General features: G+C 37.0%; 1 protein-coding gene across 5 annotated transcripts in view; it reads left to right on the forward strand.

Annotated features, from left to right (window-relative positions):
- Window positions 1–16,425, forward strand: part of RABGEF1 (RAB guanine nucleotide exchange factor 1) — a 60,870-nt gene that overhangs the window by 17,319 nt on the left and 27,126 nt on the right. For 2 of the 5 annotated variants that reach the window (XM_019421738.2, XM_053894004.1), the window contains exons 2-4: window positions 2,033–2,221; window positions 5,367–5,533; window positions 15,879–16,048. In XM_019421738.2, coding sequence (XP_019277283.1) covers window positions 2,043–2,221; window positions 5,367–5,533; window positions 15,879–16,048 — 516 coding nt within the window. In that variant the 5' untranslated portion in view covers window positions 2,033–2,042. The remainder of the gene's footprint in view (window positions 1–2,032; window positions 2,222–5,366; window positions 5,534–15,878; window positions 16,049–16,425) is intronic. The other 3 variants (XM_019421741.2, XM_053894005.1, XM_019421739.2) reach the window with 2 other exon arrangements.

The raw sequence follows: 16,425 nt of genomic DNA on the forward strand, positions 1-16,425 counted from the left end.
TTTTAGCAATAAAGCATTTTTAATTTTAATTTTTATTATTTTTTATGTTAATTACTTTATTAAGTACATAAAATGTAGCAATTGTAAGTCTACAATTAAAATAACTATGTATACATCAGTAAAACTACCACTCAGATACTGAACATTTTACATATGAATGCCATGTTATTTACCACATAAAGCTTAAATCCTACAGTTTTATACTTTGTTATAGCTAAAACTCTGATAAAAACGTTGCTCCTACTTCAATTTCTAGGACTTTGTTTCTTTGCTGTTTTTCACACTTCCTCTCCAATCCATAAAACTGGTATATTCTAATTTACCTGTAACCTTATCTCAGTGTCAAATTTGCATTTTTAATTTTTAGAATTGAACACTAAATGGACTACAGTATAGTGTAAACCTAACTTATATATGCACTGGGAAACCAAAAAATTTATTTGACTCACTTTATTGTGACATTTGCATTATTGTGTGGTCTGGGCCTCAACCTGCAAGATCTCCAAGATATGTATTTTAAAAATAACTTTATTGAAGTATAATTCACATACCATAGAATTCACCCATTTAAAGGTTAAACAGTTCAGTGGCAACCATCATGACATCCAACTTGAGAACATTTTCATCCTCTCAAAAAGAAACCTCATACTCTTCAGCTATCTCCTTTATTCCCACCCTCTCCCCCTTAGTCCTAAGCAACTGTAATCTATTTTCTGTCTCTGTAGATTTCCCCATACTGAACATTCATATGAAGGGGATTATATAATACGTGGCCTTTTATGACTGGATTCTTTCACTTAGCAAAATGTTTTCAAGGTTGATCGTGTTGTGACATGTATCAGTATTTAATTCCTTTTTATGGTCAAATACTCCATTGTATCGATATACTACAATTTCTTTATCATTCATCCCCTTTTGGCTATTATGGATAATGTTTTAAACACTTGTGTACAAGTTTCTGTGTGGACATATGTTTTCATCTCTTTTGTGTATGCACACACACACACACACACACACACACCTTGGAGTGGAATTGCTGGGTCATATAGTAACTCTCTGTTTAATTGCTTGAGGAGCTGTCAGACTGTTTCCAAAAGCAGCTGCACTGTTTTACATTCCAGGCAGCCCTGTATGAGAGTTCTCCACATCCTTGCTAACACTTGTTATTATCTGACTTTTTTTTTCATCATAGCCATCCTATTGGATGTGAAGTGGTATCTCATTGTGGTTTCGATGTGCATTTCCTTGATTAGTGATGTTGAGCATCTTTTCACATGTTAGTTGGCTATTTGTATATCTTCCTTGGAGAATTATCTATGCAAGTCCTTTGCTAATTTTTCATTAGATTATTTGTTTTTGTTGTTGTTGAGCTACAGGAATTCTTTATGTATTCTGAATATTAATCCCTTAGCAGATACATGGCTTGCAAATATTTTCTCTCATTCCATACAGGTTGCCTTCTCACTCTGTGGGCTGTTTACTTTTCCATGCAGAACATTTTAGGTTAGATACAGTCACATTTGTCTGGTTTTCCTTTTGTGGCTTGTGCTGTTTTTGGTGTCATAGCCAAGAAATTATTGTCAAATCCAATGTCATGAAGTTTTTTCCCTGTGGTTTCTTCTAGGTGTTTTATAGTTTCAAGTGTTACATTTAGGCCTTTAGTCCAATATTAGTCCTTTCTTAAAGTGTTGTATGTATTATTGAGAGGGAAATAAGAAATGTTTTCTTTTGGATGACTGTGTCAAGAACTTGTTTGCTTTATTTTTTTTTTAAGATTTTTATTTTAAATAATCTCTGCACCCAGTGTGGGGTTCAAGCCCATAAACCCAAGATCAAGAGTTGCATGCTCTACCAATTGAGGCAGCCTTGTGTCCCAGGAACTTGCTGTATTTAAACTCTTTCCCTCCCTCACAGCCTTCCTTCCCTCCCTAATAGCTTGAAGATTATGGACTCGCTCATATTTTTGTTCTCAATTCCTGTGCTGATAGAAGAATGATAGTGCAACAACACTTTCTTTTTTATACTTGATTAGCAGAAAGAAGATGAGCCTGAAGTCTGAACGCCGTGGAATTCACGTGGATCAGTCGGAGCTCCTATGCAAGAAAGGATGTGGTTACTATGGCAACCCTGCTTGGCAGGGTTTCTGCTCCAAGTGCTGGAGGGAAGAGTACCACAAAGCCAGGCAGAAGCAGATTCAGGAGGATTGGGAACTGGCAGAGCGGTAAAAGGACTTACCTAGGGGTGGTTTAACAGCGATACAGTTAGAGATATAGCTCAGTCATTGTCAAAATCCATTTTTCTCCCCTGTTGTGAGCTATCAGCAAGTCAGCTTAGTATTAGAAGTGAATTTTTTCTCTTCTTCTTCTCAGTCAACATTTAATGAATAGCTTTCAGTGATTTCTTCATTTTATCTTTGTCTTGTAATTATTTTGTGTTTAGAGTGTGTTAGACTGAGTTCTTTTAGATAGATAAAATAGACTTCTCAGAGAAGAAGAATGGAGATACACAGATTTCATGGTGAACATTAAATGCAGTAGTCTAGCTGATGTACCAAGCACATGGCTCTCATCAGGCATCATTTTTTTCATTCTTTTTTTTTTAATTTTTTTTTAATATTTTTGTTTATTTTTGAGTCAGAGACAGAGTATGAGCAGGGGAGGGGCAGAGAGAGAGAGAGAGACACAGAATCTGAAGCAGGCTCCAGGCTCTGAGCTGTCAGCACAGAGCCTGACGCGGGGCTCAAACTCCCCGCTCAAACTCAGACTGTGAGATCATGACCTGAGACAAAGTTGGACGCCCAACAGACTGAGCCACCCAGACGCCCCTCAGTTTTTTCATTCTTAAAATACATCCAGCATAGCTCCTGCCATGGTGATAAACACATAATAGTAAAAACTTTTTTGATTTGTATATAGAGCGTGTGCATTTTGGAAATTTAACTGTTTCTTAAAAATGAGATTTGTTAGTCCAAAGTAGTTTATATTATCCAGAAATATGATTATGATAAAAACTAAAAGATGGAATGGCTGGTGAGTATAGAGATGAATAAAATGCCATGAATGATGTTAATCTCTTGCCAAAACATTCTAGAAACAGTAAAACTTCTCCATAAAAGAACATCAGACTGAACTCTGACATCTTTTGCTAGTTTTTTAATACCTAATCATCCATATTTGTTGAGTGACTACTTTTCTAGCATCTGTGGTGAACTTGGAGAATTATAATGCATACTCACTGCTTTCAGTAACTCTATGGTCCAAAAGAGAAAATATAGAACATTAAGTATTTGCTCAGATTTCCCACTGCACTCCTGAACATCTCAGTAGCTGATCCTGTTTCATGAAGAAAGCAGCTTTCTCCCCTCTCCACAGCGAAATGTGCTCCTATCTTGATGCTGACTTCTATTTTGTCTCGGAGAGAGGTGTATCCTTATTCCATTCTCAGACTAACACTTCTACCTATGACTTCATGGTTTTTTTTTTTTCTGCTTCCATTTATGACCTTGCTTGAGTTTTATTACAGCACTCCTTCTCAAATTTGAACAAGCATGAGAATCACTTATCAAAACAGGGATCACTGGACCTCATTTTGGAGTCTCTGACTTTAGTAGGGTGGGAGTGAGGTCTGGGAATTTGCATTTCTAGCAAGTTCCCAGGTGATGCTGCTGGGCTCAACATATAGAACCATTGTTCTATAGATAGCTCTTTAGATTTATTATAAATACCTCAAATACGTTGGACCTGGTCCAAGGTCAAATTTCTTTCTTTTATTTACTCAATCCCAACATTTCCTCCTACCCTTCTTCTGTATCAGTTAATGACATCACTATTTTATTCAGTTAGCTAAAAAATATTGGGAGTCATTCTTTTTTTTTTTTTTTTTCAATATATGGAGTTTATTGTCAAATTGGTTTCCATACAACACCCAGTGCTCATCCCAAAAGGTGCCCTCCTCAATACCCATCACCCGCCCTCCCCTCCCTCCCACCCCCCATCAACCCTAGTTTGTTCTCAGTTTTTAAGAGTCTCTTATGCTTTGGCTCTCTTCCACTCTAACCTCTTTTTTTTTTTTTTTCCTTCCCCTCCCCCATGGGTTTCTGTTAAGTTTCTCAGGATCCACATAAGAGTGAAACCATATGGTATCTGTCTTACTCTGTATGGCTTATTTCACTTAGCATCACACTCTCCAGTTCCATCCATGTTGCTACAAAGGGCCATATTTCATTCTTTCTCATTGCCACGTAGTACTCCATTGTGTATATAAACCACAATTTCTTTATCCATTCATCAGTTGATGGACATTTAGGCTCTTTCCATAATTTGGCTATTGTTGAGAGTGCTGCTATAAACATTGGGGTACAAGTGCCCCTATGCATCAGTACTCCTGTATCCCTTGGGTAAATTCCTAGCAGTGCTATTGCTGGGTCATAGGGTAGGTCTATTTTTAATTTTTTGAGGAACCTCCACACTGTTTTCCAGAGTGGCTGCACCAATTTGCATTCCCACCAACAGTGCAAGAGGGTTCCCGTTTCTTTGGGAGTCATTCGTAATTTCTCCTTTACACCACTTATCTGACCAATAAATAGAATTTATTCCAGCTCAAAGAAGTTTCTTGAATTTCATCCTTTCTTAGTTTCCAGATCTATATTTTCTCACTTAAATCTTTGTATAATATATTCTTAATTATTGCCCCTCAAGTTGTCACATAGCAACCTGCATTATTTTTTTAAAGTACAGATCTGATGATGGTCATTTATTGGATTTACAGTGTTTCTTGGTTCCCCACTACATGATAAAATCTAGGATTATAATGGGCTCAGTAGTCAAGGTTTCTTAACCACCTGGTCACACCGGTGACTACGCTGATCTTGATCTGCAAAGGAAACCATATGCCTTCACATTTGTAGTTCCCTCTTCCTGGAATGCCCTTTCACTCAGTGGAACCCTATTCACCTCTTAAGACCGGTGTAAATAGCACCACTGTAAAACCGTCTTTGTCTCCTCTAGCAGATTAAGTTGTTCTTTCCTATGTTCTCATAGCAATTAGGTTTTACTCTACTGTAGGAACTATCACATTATATACTTATCTTTTTCCTTTTCAACCTTGAGCTTGTTAGGGAAAAGGACTAGAGTTCCTTTTATGTAACCTTAGTATATTGTTAAATGAATATGATCTATGGAGAAGGTTCCTTTTGAAGTCTAGGAGTGTGTGGGATAGTTTCATTCAGGCACTTCAGACCTATTTGATATGTTTAGCCTCCATTTCTAAAAATTCAAGATCTCCCTGCAATTCATTGAGTAATAGCTTCAGATACAAGGAAAACTTGGAGGATGTCTGGCTCATTCTTAATCTCTCTTGAATTGCAGACTTCAGCGGGAGGAGGAAGAGGCCTTTGCCAGCAGTCAGAGCAGCCAGGGGGCCCAATCCCTTACATTTTCCAAGTTTGAAGAAAAAAAAACCAATGAGAAGACCCGCAAGGTTACCACAGTGAAGAAATTCTTCAGTGCTTCATCCAGGGTTGGATCAAAGAAGGGTAATTTTCCTTTTTTCTTCTGTGCTCAGATGAGATACAGAGTAGACCCACAGTGCATGTGGGCTCTGCTTTTTAATTTCTGTAAGTTGTTCAGTGGACATCAACCCATATTTGAAACCAAAATTGGGTTTAAGGGTCACACAATATATGAAACCAAAAATCTCTTTGGTTGGAGGACATTGTGTGTTAGAGAAACCTGTTTATTACTCTATAGGAGGAATGAAGAAAATTGAAATGGGTAGTTTTGTTTATAAAATTTATTCCCATCCAAATGGCTATCTTTTTGGATGTTTTATTTTTTATGCCTTTAATTTTTGGATTCTGGCTTATTCTGCTTTGTATAATATCCTTACTTAACCATATCTTGTCAGAACTGACTATTTCTAGGCTTAAATTCATCTAAGAAAGAGGTTTTCTGAGAGTTTGAGAGACAGCTTGCATCTTGAAGAAATATATAGAGAATATAAAGGAGAAGGTTTGCTTTAGGCGCTTGGAGGGGTGAAAGTAACCCATAGAAGGCATTTTCTGGTGCATGATTTGTATGTACATTATCTTTTTCATCTGCTTCTTAAAATGCTGTATACCCCGCAAAAGGATTGTTGCTAAAGTTACACATGTTCTACCAGTCAGCAGACAGGCTAGTTGAAGTGGCCTAACTGGAAGCAAGAAAGAATGTCTGTTGTCAGCTTTGTCTTTGAACCTTTATGTTGGTAATCAGAGTTATGCAGTAAATTTGAAATGGTGATGGAGACAAGACTGATGCTATCTGAAGAGATGTTCTCTTGGACAAACCCTGCCATCTGGGGTAATTGTCAGGAGGTTTTTTGTCTGCCTAAAGGCAGGGAAATGAGTAATAATATCACACCTTAAGATCTTTGCTGGCCTTGAGTGCCTGGGTGGCTTAGTCGGTTAAGCCTCAGACTTTGGCTCAGGTCACAATCTCACAGTTCATGTGTTCGAGCCCCACTCTGGGCTCTGCACTGACGGCGCGGAGCCTGCTTGGGATTCTCTTTCTCTCCCTCTCTGCCCCTTCTGTGCTCTCTCTGTCCCTCTCAAAATAAATAAACTTAAAAAAAAAAAAAGAACTTTGCTTGTCTTTCAGATTTAATGGCGTTGTTTGTTTTATTAAAAGAAAAGGTTGCTGGGGTGCCTGGGTAGCTTAGTCGGTTGAGCATCTGACTTTGGCTCAGGTCATCTCACGGTTAGTGAGTTCAAGCCCGTGTTGGGCTTTGTTCTCTTAGTGTGGAGCCTGCTTTGGATTCTCTGTCTCCCTCCCTCTCTGCCTCCCCTGCCCCCAAAATAAAGAAACATTAAACATTTTTTTTTAAAAGAAGGAAAGGTTGCTTATTACCAAAAACACAGCACTTCTCTTTAATAAAAGCAAATCTTTAAATAGTCTTTCTGTTCACATGATTAATTTGAAATTGTTTCTTGGTCGGCTGTCACTATAGCAATTTTCTCTATTGTAATTAGAATGGGAATAATCAGGACCTATTAGAGATTAAATGAAGAACGTATTTGACTCATGCTTTATTTATTAGGAGGTAGTATAGTATGGTGGTTAAGAGCATAAACTTTGGAGTCACCCTTTTTTGCGTCTCAGCTTTGTGATTTACTAGCTGTTGTGACCTTGAGCAAGCTAATTTAAGCTCTGTCTATTCTGAGGGACAGTAATACCTATTGTAGGCACGTCTTCAGAATTAAACAAGCTGATCCAATTAAAAGAGTTCAGCACAGTGCCTGACACACTAAGTCTCCAATAAATGTTAGCTAGTTGAAAATACACATTGTTTGGGGCACCTGGGTGGTTCAGTCGGTTGAGCGACCAACTTTGGCTCAGGTCATGATCTCACGGTTTGTGAGTTCGAGCCCTGTGTCGGGCTCTGTGCTGACAGCTCACAGCCTGGAGCCTGCTTCACATTCTGTCTCGCTCTCTTCTCTGCCCCTCCCCTCTCATTCTCTGTCTCTCTCTGTCTCAGAAATAAATAAACATTAAAAAAGAAAAAAAAATACACATTGTTTTTCTGATTGAGTAATCTCTACTAGTAAGAAGCTCAAGGGTATTGATCAAAACCATTCATTCCTATTTAGCTTAAATTTTGTTTTTTGCTTTGGGAAAGTCTCATTAACCTTATGAATTTATGATATAGAGTGAAATGGTAAACTATGACAGCAGATGAAATAGTAAAGAAGTTCTAAAGCCATTGGCTCTAACTGCCTCATTTTACAAATGACAGTATGAAAGCCCATAAAATATTAGCCCAGCTTACTCAAGGTCCTGTAATATGTTGATATATGAGAACTCAAGTCTCCTGGTTCCATTTTTTTTCCCATTATATCCCTTGACCTCTAGTATATGTATGTGCATGTATATCTACATCTGTATGTATAGCTACGGATAGATATTTAATGAGGTTTCTGTTCCTGAAGAACTTAAGAGTCCTACACATTCAGTGACTCTCCTTGACACTTTTAAAAAAATTGTATCCTAAGAGTGTGTAAAATGTGCATTATTTTATGAAAGAAGATTTGTACTTTATTATTTTTTTTTAAGTTTATTTATTTTGCGAGAGAGCGCACAAGTTGGGGAGGAACAGACAGGGAGAGAGAGAATCTGCACTGAAAGTGCAGAGCCCGATGAGGGGCTCGAACCATGAACCGTGAGATCATGACCTGAGCCGAAATCAAGAGTTCAGACGCTTAGCCGACTGAGCCGTCCAGGCACCCTGATGATTTGTACTTTAAAAGAAACAATCCCAAGTTATTTTATTAAAAAAAAATATTTAGCCAGTATACTTCTTAGCTTCTTTTCACATGATAGATTCTTACCTTAGATTTTTAATCTTTAGTTGTTTCTGGTCTGTAGAAAGCATATGGGGATAAAGACCTCAAAGTATTGAAAAAAGATTAATGTGTATGTATTACAAAAGAAGATTCTGTTTGATCTTCTGTTTCACAGACTGCTTACATAACTTTGCCAGATGAACTTTGCATTTCAGACTGATTATTTGGGCTTTGCATGTGGATAAGGTTAGCCTATTACTAAATGTGGTTTTAATTTATTGAGTCTCTACTAAAATAGACCTTTTGTGTTCTGTATTCTTTATTTCACTTCATTAATACACAATGCCTTTGCTCTTGATATTTTTCTTGCTTCCATTGGTGGCATGAAAGAAAGCTCTTAAACCAGTGAAGGTTGGTTGTAAACAGAACATAAATATGGCTTTCTAAGGAGTTTGAAGAATATTTAATATCCTGTTAAGAGTTGGGTTGCCCTTCAGAGAAAGTTAATGGAATAGCTTGACTGTAAAGACTCAGAAAGTTTATTTAGAGTTTTAAAATCTCTAAAGTAAGATTGAGTGAGCTGTATTATAGCTTACACAATAAATCATAGTTGGTTGGCCAAGTTGAAATACTTGCTCACACATTTTAAAAGTCCTTTTTTTTGAGAGCTCAACTAGATGTTGTTGCCCTGAGTAGAATCTTGTACACGTCTTTCACAAACTAATCTAAAGGCAGTGCTCATAGGAAGAATATCTTTTCCATTTTTAGAACAGAAACATACCAATTTTTCCACCCAGACCTTAGATTCTAAATATTAATCTTCACTAAAGTGAACTTGAGGGTTCCTTGGAGAAAAGACTGATTCTGGAGCTGGAGCAGGGGGGCCGCCCAAAATTTGGGGACATGTAAAAGACCCAGCAGCCATCTTCTGTGGATTTCCACTGGTCAAATTTGAGTATTAAGTAAGGACAATAAATGGAGTATACCTGAATAAAGTAATCCACTAGTCCTTTCAACTAATAAAATAGATAAATGATTAAATAAAAGAGAAGAGATAACTCTTTTTTACCATAGAATGTTGACTAGTAAATTTGGAAGGAGAGATGGAGATAAGAAATCACCATTTTGCAGTCATCATACTAAGAATTGATTCAGGCAGATTTCACCAGTGAATGTTAAATCTGAGGTGAGAGAAGTTTTCTGAGGAACAAATTATGAGCATGATCTCAAATTAAGTCCCACAGCTAATTTGTTAATTACAAATAGAGAAATGGCAACTATGTAATGATGGGAAATGGACCTTATGTGCCTCCAGATATCCTTTGAGAAGAACATACCATGAATTATGTTAATACTTAAGCTGAAATTTATAACCTGAATCCAGTCATGAGGAAAGAAGAGAGAAACCCAAACTGAGGGGCATTCAATAAAATGACTTGCCTTTTTATTCTTTAAAATTGTCAATATTACAAAAACAAAGGAAGGCTAGGAGCCCTTAGAGGTTAAAGGGAGACTATGCGTGACCGCCAAACGAAGATGTGACCCTCCATTGGATCGTATGTAAGAAAAAAACCCACGCACTTTTTTTAGTAACTGTACTATAGTTATGTAAAAGCATATCCTTGTTAGGAAACGCTCATATTAAGAGATAAAGAGCATGGGAGGTGGGAGGGAGGGGAGGGTGAGTGATGGGTATTGAAGAGGGCATCTTTTGGGATGAGCACTTGGTGTTGTATGGAAACCAATTTGACAATAAATTTCATATATTAAAAAAGAAAGAGAGAGATACAGAGCATGCTATATACAATCTACCTGAAAATTTAGAAAAAATAATAGAGATGTAGCAAAAGGTTACAATTTCATGAATCTGAGTTAAAGGTATAAAGAAATTATTTGTAACAATCTGACAGCTTTTCTGTAAATTTGAGGTTATTTCAAAATAAGTTAAAAATAAAACTATAATCCTCCAGCATTCAGTGCTGTCCCAAGATGTCCCAGATGCTAGTTAAATAGAAGCATAGTGTTGATTACATCATCTGAAAGATCACTAATAAATTGCTACTTTAATCATGAGGGCCTGTGTGGCACTTAGATGAAACTGAGGTAATGATTCCCCAAGTTGAATTTAGAACTGATTTTATAATTGTGCCTGTTTTCTGATTTTCATTGATAAGGATTATGAGAAATTGTTTCCCCATTATCGCATATTTAGTGTCTTTTATTCTTTGACACCAACTGGGTGTCCCAACAATTCAGTCCTTTTTTGACACTACCCAGAGTCAGCACAAAACCCACAGGTTAAGGGCTCAGTTCCACAAGACTGTCTCCACCCTAAGAGGCCAGCTGCAGCCCCCATGAGTTGGGCACCCATACTCCTGACCAACCATCTAGAAGTTGGGGATTCCCACAGGCCTCTTCTCAGATTTGACAATTTGCTAGAATGACTCACAGAAGTCAGGAAAACACTTCATTAATGCTTATGGTGTATTACAAAGACTACAACACAGGGCTAGCCAAATGGAAGAGTTGCATAGGGCAGGGTATAGGGGAGCGGGCACCAAGCTGCCATGCCCTCTCTGGGTGTGCCATACAGCCAGCACCTCGTTGTGTTCACCAATGTGGAAACTCCCCAGACCTAATTCTTCAGGAATTTTTATGGCAACTTCATTTCATAGGCATGGTTGATTAAATCATTGGCTGTTGGTGATCAAAAATGTCCATCCCCTCTGCATTCTGAAAGTCAGAAGTCAGGGGGTGGGTGGGACTGAAAGTTTCGAACCTCTAATCGCAGAGTTGGCTCCTCTGGTTCCTATAATATTCTGCTGAGTTGCCCCTATTGATTTTTTTTTTTTTTTAATAATCTGAGAAACATGGGATTTTTCAGTAAAATTTTTAACATTGAGATATAAAATGTTTTTCGTCCTAGAAATGGTGTTAATCATCTTTACTACATGATCATGTCCTTTTTTGATAACTGGCATATTCAGATTGTCTTTACTCTTTCATACCTGTTCTTCAAACAAATTTAGTGAAGATTTTGCTTTTACAGGTTTACTTTATATATCAAAGACTTAACTGGATTTAGTGTGATCTGCCTTTGCAGGCAGCTTTATGTAGTAGATACTGAATTGCTACTCAATGATTTGCTTAAAAAGGAATAAATAGACGCTGTAATAATAGTAGGGACGTTATGGTGTGGTTGTAAAGAACCCGGGCTTGGAAATTAAGCAGATCTGGTCTCAGATTTCAGCTTTTCCTCTACTTGTGTGACTTGAGGCATATAAGTGACTTAACTTCTCTAACCTCAGTGTGTATGTGGCTTAAAATGGTAGATATTATTATTTCATATGATTTCAGGAATCTAAATTTTTAAGGACTAATGAGAATATATAGTAAAGCACAGTGTCTGCAATATGGAAAATTCTTGAAAGAGCTGTAAATATTGCCAATATAATTCAAAAGCATATGTTATTCTGCTAGGAAGACTTTTTTTTATTATTGTTTTTAGTTTTTATTTAAACTCCAGTTAGATAACATACAGTACAATAATATTGGTTTCCGATGTACAATATAGTGATTCAATGCTCCCATACAACACCTGGTGCTCATCACGACAAGTGCACTTCTTAATCCCCATCACCTATTTAACCCATCCCATCCCCCACATCCCCCCTGCTAACCATTAGTGTGTTCTCTATAATTAAGAGTCTGTTTCTTGGTTTGCCTCTCTCTCTCTCTTTTTTCCCTTTGCTCATTTGTTTTGTTTTTTAAATTCCACATATGAATAAAATTGTATGGTATTTTCTTTCCCTGACTTATTTTACTTAGCATGATATTCTCTAGCTCCATCTTTGTCATTGTAGATGGCAAGATTTCATTCTGTTTTGTGGCTGTGTAATATTCCATTGTGTGTATGTATGTATATATGTATATGTGTGTGTGTATCTTTTTTATCCATTCATCAGTTGATGGAGACTCGGCCTGTTTCCATAATTTAGCTATTGTAGATAATGCTGCTATAAAAATTAGGATGCATGTATCCCTTTGAATTAGTATTTTTGTATTCTTTGGGTAAATACCTAGTAATGTAATTGTTGGATTGTAGGATAGTTAAGTTTTTCAGGAACCTTGCTAGGAAGACATACATTCATTCATTCATTCATTCATTCATTCATGTATGTATGTATGTATGTATGTATGAGAGAGTACACACGCAGGGGAGGGGCAGAGAGAGGTGAGAGAGAATCCCAATCAGGCTCCACACTGTCAGTGCAGACCCCACCACGGAGCCCTTTCGCGTGAACCATGAGATCACGACCTGAATCGAAATCAAGAATGGGTCACTTGACCAACTGAGCCACCCAGGTGGCTCCAGTTAATAATCTTTTAAAGAAATTTTACTTTAATGAGAAATTGTTTTTTTATATTTGCCATTGCTGATGTTCTTTGTTCCTCCTGGCTGTTTGGAAGTGAATTATTCCCAGTCATGTGTGCTCTGGGGATTGTTATTGTTCTGCCTGCTTCTTTATGCAATCTTGGGTACTTTCTCACATATACATGCAGTACTCCCTCAAAGACTCACAGGAATCCCTCTGCAGTTACCTGGAATTTTTTCTCTGCAGCCCCATCCTCTCTGTATTTTGCCATGCAATTTCTAGCGACTTTGGCCTCCCTCAGCTCTAAATGCTGTTTCCCAAATTCAGTAGGTCTGCTAGGCTCTGTTTGAGTTGCCATGGCCTAAAAACTCTCTGTGCAGCGAGCTGGGGTACTTGGAAGACTTACCATATTTGTCTGCTTCTCTCAGGGGTTACCCTCCCATCCACCTGTTGTCCGATGTCTGAAAAGCATTATTTCGTGTATTTTGTCTGATTTTCTAGTTGTTAAGGGAGTAGGGTGAACCCAACCCCTGTTATCCCATCATGACCAGAAGTGGAATTATCAGATTGAGTGAAGGATTAAGCTAAGTGTTAAAGAACTTTTTATTTCTTTTTTCTTTTTAAAGTTTTTATTTATTTATTTTGAGAGAGAGCACACATGTGCATGCGGGGGAGGGGCAGAGAGAGGGGGGGTGAGAGAATCCCAAGCAGGCCCCACACTGACAGCGCAGAGCCCAATTCAGGGCTCGAACTCATGAACCATGAGATCATGCCCTGAGTCGAAACCAAGAGTCAGGTGCTTAACCTACTGAGACACCCAGGCACTCCTTAAAGAATTTTTTCTAATCATACAGACTGTTGAATACACCTTTTGGTATTCCATATTGGTAAAAATGTTTAGAAAGGGTGCTTCCAGTTTTTGTTCTAAGTTAGATTGTACCTGATTAATTTATTTGCTTAAAAAAAAATAAGTAGTACATTCAAATGGCTACAAAATAAAAGGTGTATGGTCCCTCACCCATCTAGTTCCCAGCCATCACCACCATTGTTCTCCCGTATTCAGACAACCTTTGTCATTGGTTTCTTGTGTATCCTTAGGTGCTTTTCTTCATTTCTAAACACATATATTTTTATTATATATACTCTGTTCTATATTCTTATTCACATACTGTCGTTTTTTGTTTTTTGTTTTCACTTTAGCAATATGTTTTGAGAACTCTTTTTTTTTTAGTACATGAAAAGTACTTTATTTTAAAACTACATAGTATTCCCTTTTATGGATTAAACCACAATTTATTAGTTCCTTAGTGGTGTGCATTGTGCCATTTTTAGTCTTGCTGTTATAAGCAGTCCTAAAATGAATAGCCTTGTATATATTTCATTTTGTACATGTGTGGTTATATCAGAAAATTTCTGAGAAATGGAATTATTGGGTCATAGGATAAATGTATTTTTAATTTTGATGATTATTGCCAAATTGCATTTCATTGCAGTTGTATCATTTTACATTCCCACCTCCACAGATGAGAATGCCTTTTTTTTACCCCATACCCTCATCAACATCAACATCAGATTTGTGTCTGTTCATTTTTAAAATGGCATCTCATAGTAGTTTCGATTTGCATATTTGTTACGAGTGAGACTGAGCATGTTTCCTTTGTTTAAAATACATTTAGGTTTCTTTTCTGTGCAATGTTAGGATTCCTTACCCATTTTCCTGTTGAACTGTTTTTTTTTTTTCTTCTTTATAGGAGTTACTTTACATTAGGGAGAGTAGCCCTTTCTTTGTCTGTGATAAAGCTTACAAGCATTTTTTCCAGTCTGTTGGTTGACTTTTGACTGATAGTATTTTTAGCCATAGATATAGTGGGGTTTTTGTGTGCTTTTTTTTTTTTTTTTAATTTTATTTTAATGTGATTTTAGGGCTTCTATAGTTCGAATCATAATTAGGAAGCAGCTGATAATCTGAAAGATCTACAAATACTTGATTTGAAAAGATAACTATAATGTGCAACTTTGTTCTGCTAACTACTTAATAGTACTGTTGGGAGGAGAAAGGGTGTTTTCACCCTTACTTTGAACATAAGTCCAACAATTTAAGTACCTCATTGGTTTGATCACCAGCTATGTGATGATACAAGAGAGGTAGAATCTTTACTTCACCATAGTTAATAGTATATTCTTTTAGGTAGTCTACATGTGTTTGTCTCACTTGAATAATCCAGTCTTCTATTATCTGAAAACTTTACTGCAACTTCTTTATTGAAATATATCTCAGGTACTACGGTTCAAAACATAAGATGATAGGAAGTTACTCTGAGTAAGCAGGTAACAAGTTGATTTCAGTATCTTCAGAAGATACTTTCTCTTCCTAATGATCTTTCTTTTTATGTATAAAAGGGAACTGTGGGGATATGAGTCATTTAATTCCTTACAGTTATTGGATTAGCAGTTGAATATCAGGAGGCTAGAATGTGATCAGAGAGCGCCTACCTTATTGTAGCACTGTTATCTTTATTCTTTAAAGGTCCCATTTGAAGAGGGGAAAGAGGTGTGTGGCCACTGATTAGACAGTGTTTTACTTACTTTGCTTACCTCTTTGCTGTTCGCTCTGTCATGATTGCTATGTTGGATGCGTTCTTGCACTTAGAGCAGTATGACTTGAAAAATTTTTTTGAAAACTGGATTATGGGTCAGGAATTGTTAGTCTCCACATAAACAAATGAGCCTTTGCCTTTTTGAGAAGTAGAATGGATTTGGAAGAGTTGTCTCACATCTTATAAGTCACCTAACATTTTTGTGCTTCTCCTGATTGTTATTTTGCTAATTGACTAGTTTTGTAAATTCATGCAGTCTTTGAGAAAGTTGTTCAAGATAGTGCCGCCATTTCAGTATTTATAATTAAGTATATGCGTCAAAGTATGATATATTTTGGCTAAGAAAATATTAGTAGAGCAACTTTTATTTGAATGGGAATATCTTTTAGATCGTGTAGTTTTATCTGCTTGTACTTCCTCGTCATAAAATAGATTGAGCTTACTTTAAGTGGTCCAAATATTTAAACAGAATTTAAATTCAAGTTTAACTTTGATTAAGCATAATTTAAATAATCAAGTTACATAGTTTAAGTAATTCCATGCATGGATCTTCTATGTAATGAAACTTACTATGTTTAATTTTCCCAGCAGAAATTCAGGAAGCAAAAGCTCCCAGTCCTTCCATAAACCGGCAAACCAGCATTGAAACGGATAGAGTGTCTAAAGAGTTCATAGAATTTCTCAAGACCTTCCACAAGACAGGCCAAGAAATCTATAAGCAGACCAAGCTGTTTTTGGAAGCAATGCATTACAAAAGGGTAGGTTGAGAGTAACCACTTAGAAACATAGAGTTTTGGTTTTAGGAAAGGTCTTAGAGATAATCTAGTATAACTTTGTCATTTTACACCTGGGAAAATCAGGATCCAGAGATGTTAAGTTACTTACCTAAGAGATGTCACTGAACCAAGTTAAAACCCAACTCCCAGGTTAGTACTTTTCCACTGCAACTCAGTGGTATCTGGGTCATCTTTGCATGGAAAGTCTGACATCGAAGCCACTTGTATTGTGTACTTTAGTAATAAGCCTTCCTAAATTGTCACCTTGTATGTAGTTTAAACCACTAAGGGAACATAGTAGACCTTGAACTCTAGGTAGCAGTAGTTAGGCCAATAGCGTTCATTTTAGGGTTTTCTGT

Source organism: Panthera pardus, unplaced genomic scaffold, assembly GCF_024362965.1.
Source record: "Panthera pardus isolate Hobbes unplaced genomic scaffold, ASM2436296v1 HiC_scaffold_4, whole genome shotgun sequence".
Lineage (NCBI taxonomy): Eukaryota > Metazoa > Chordata > Mammalia > Carnivora > Felidae > Panthera > Panthera pardus.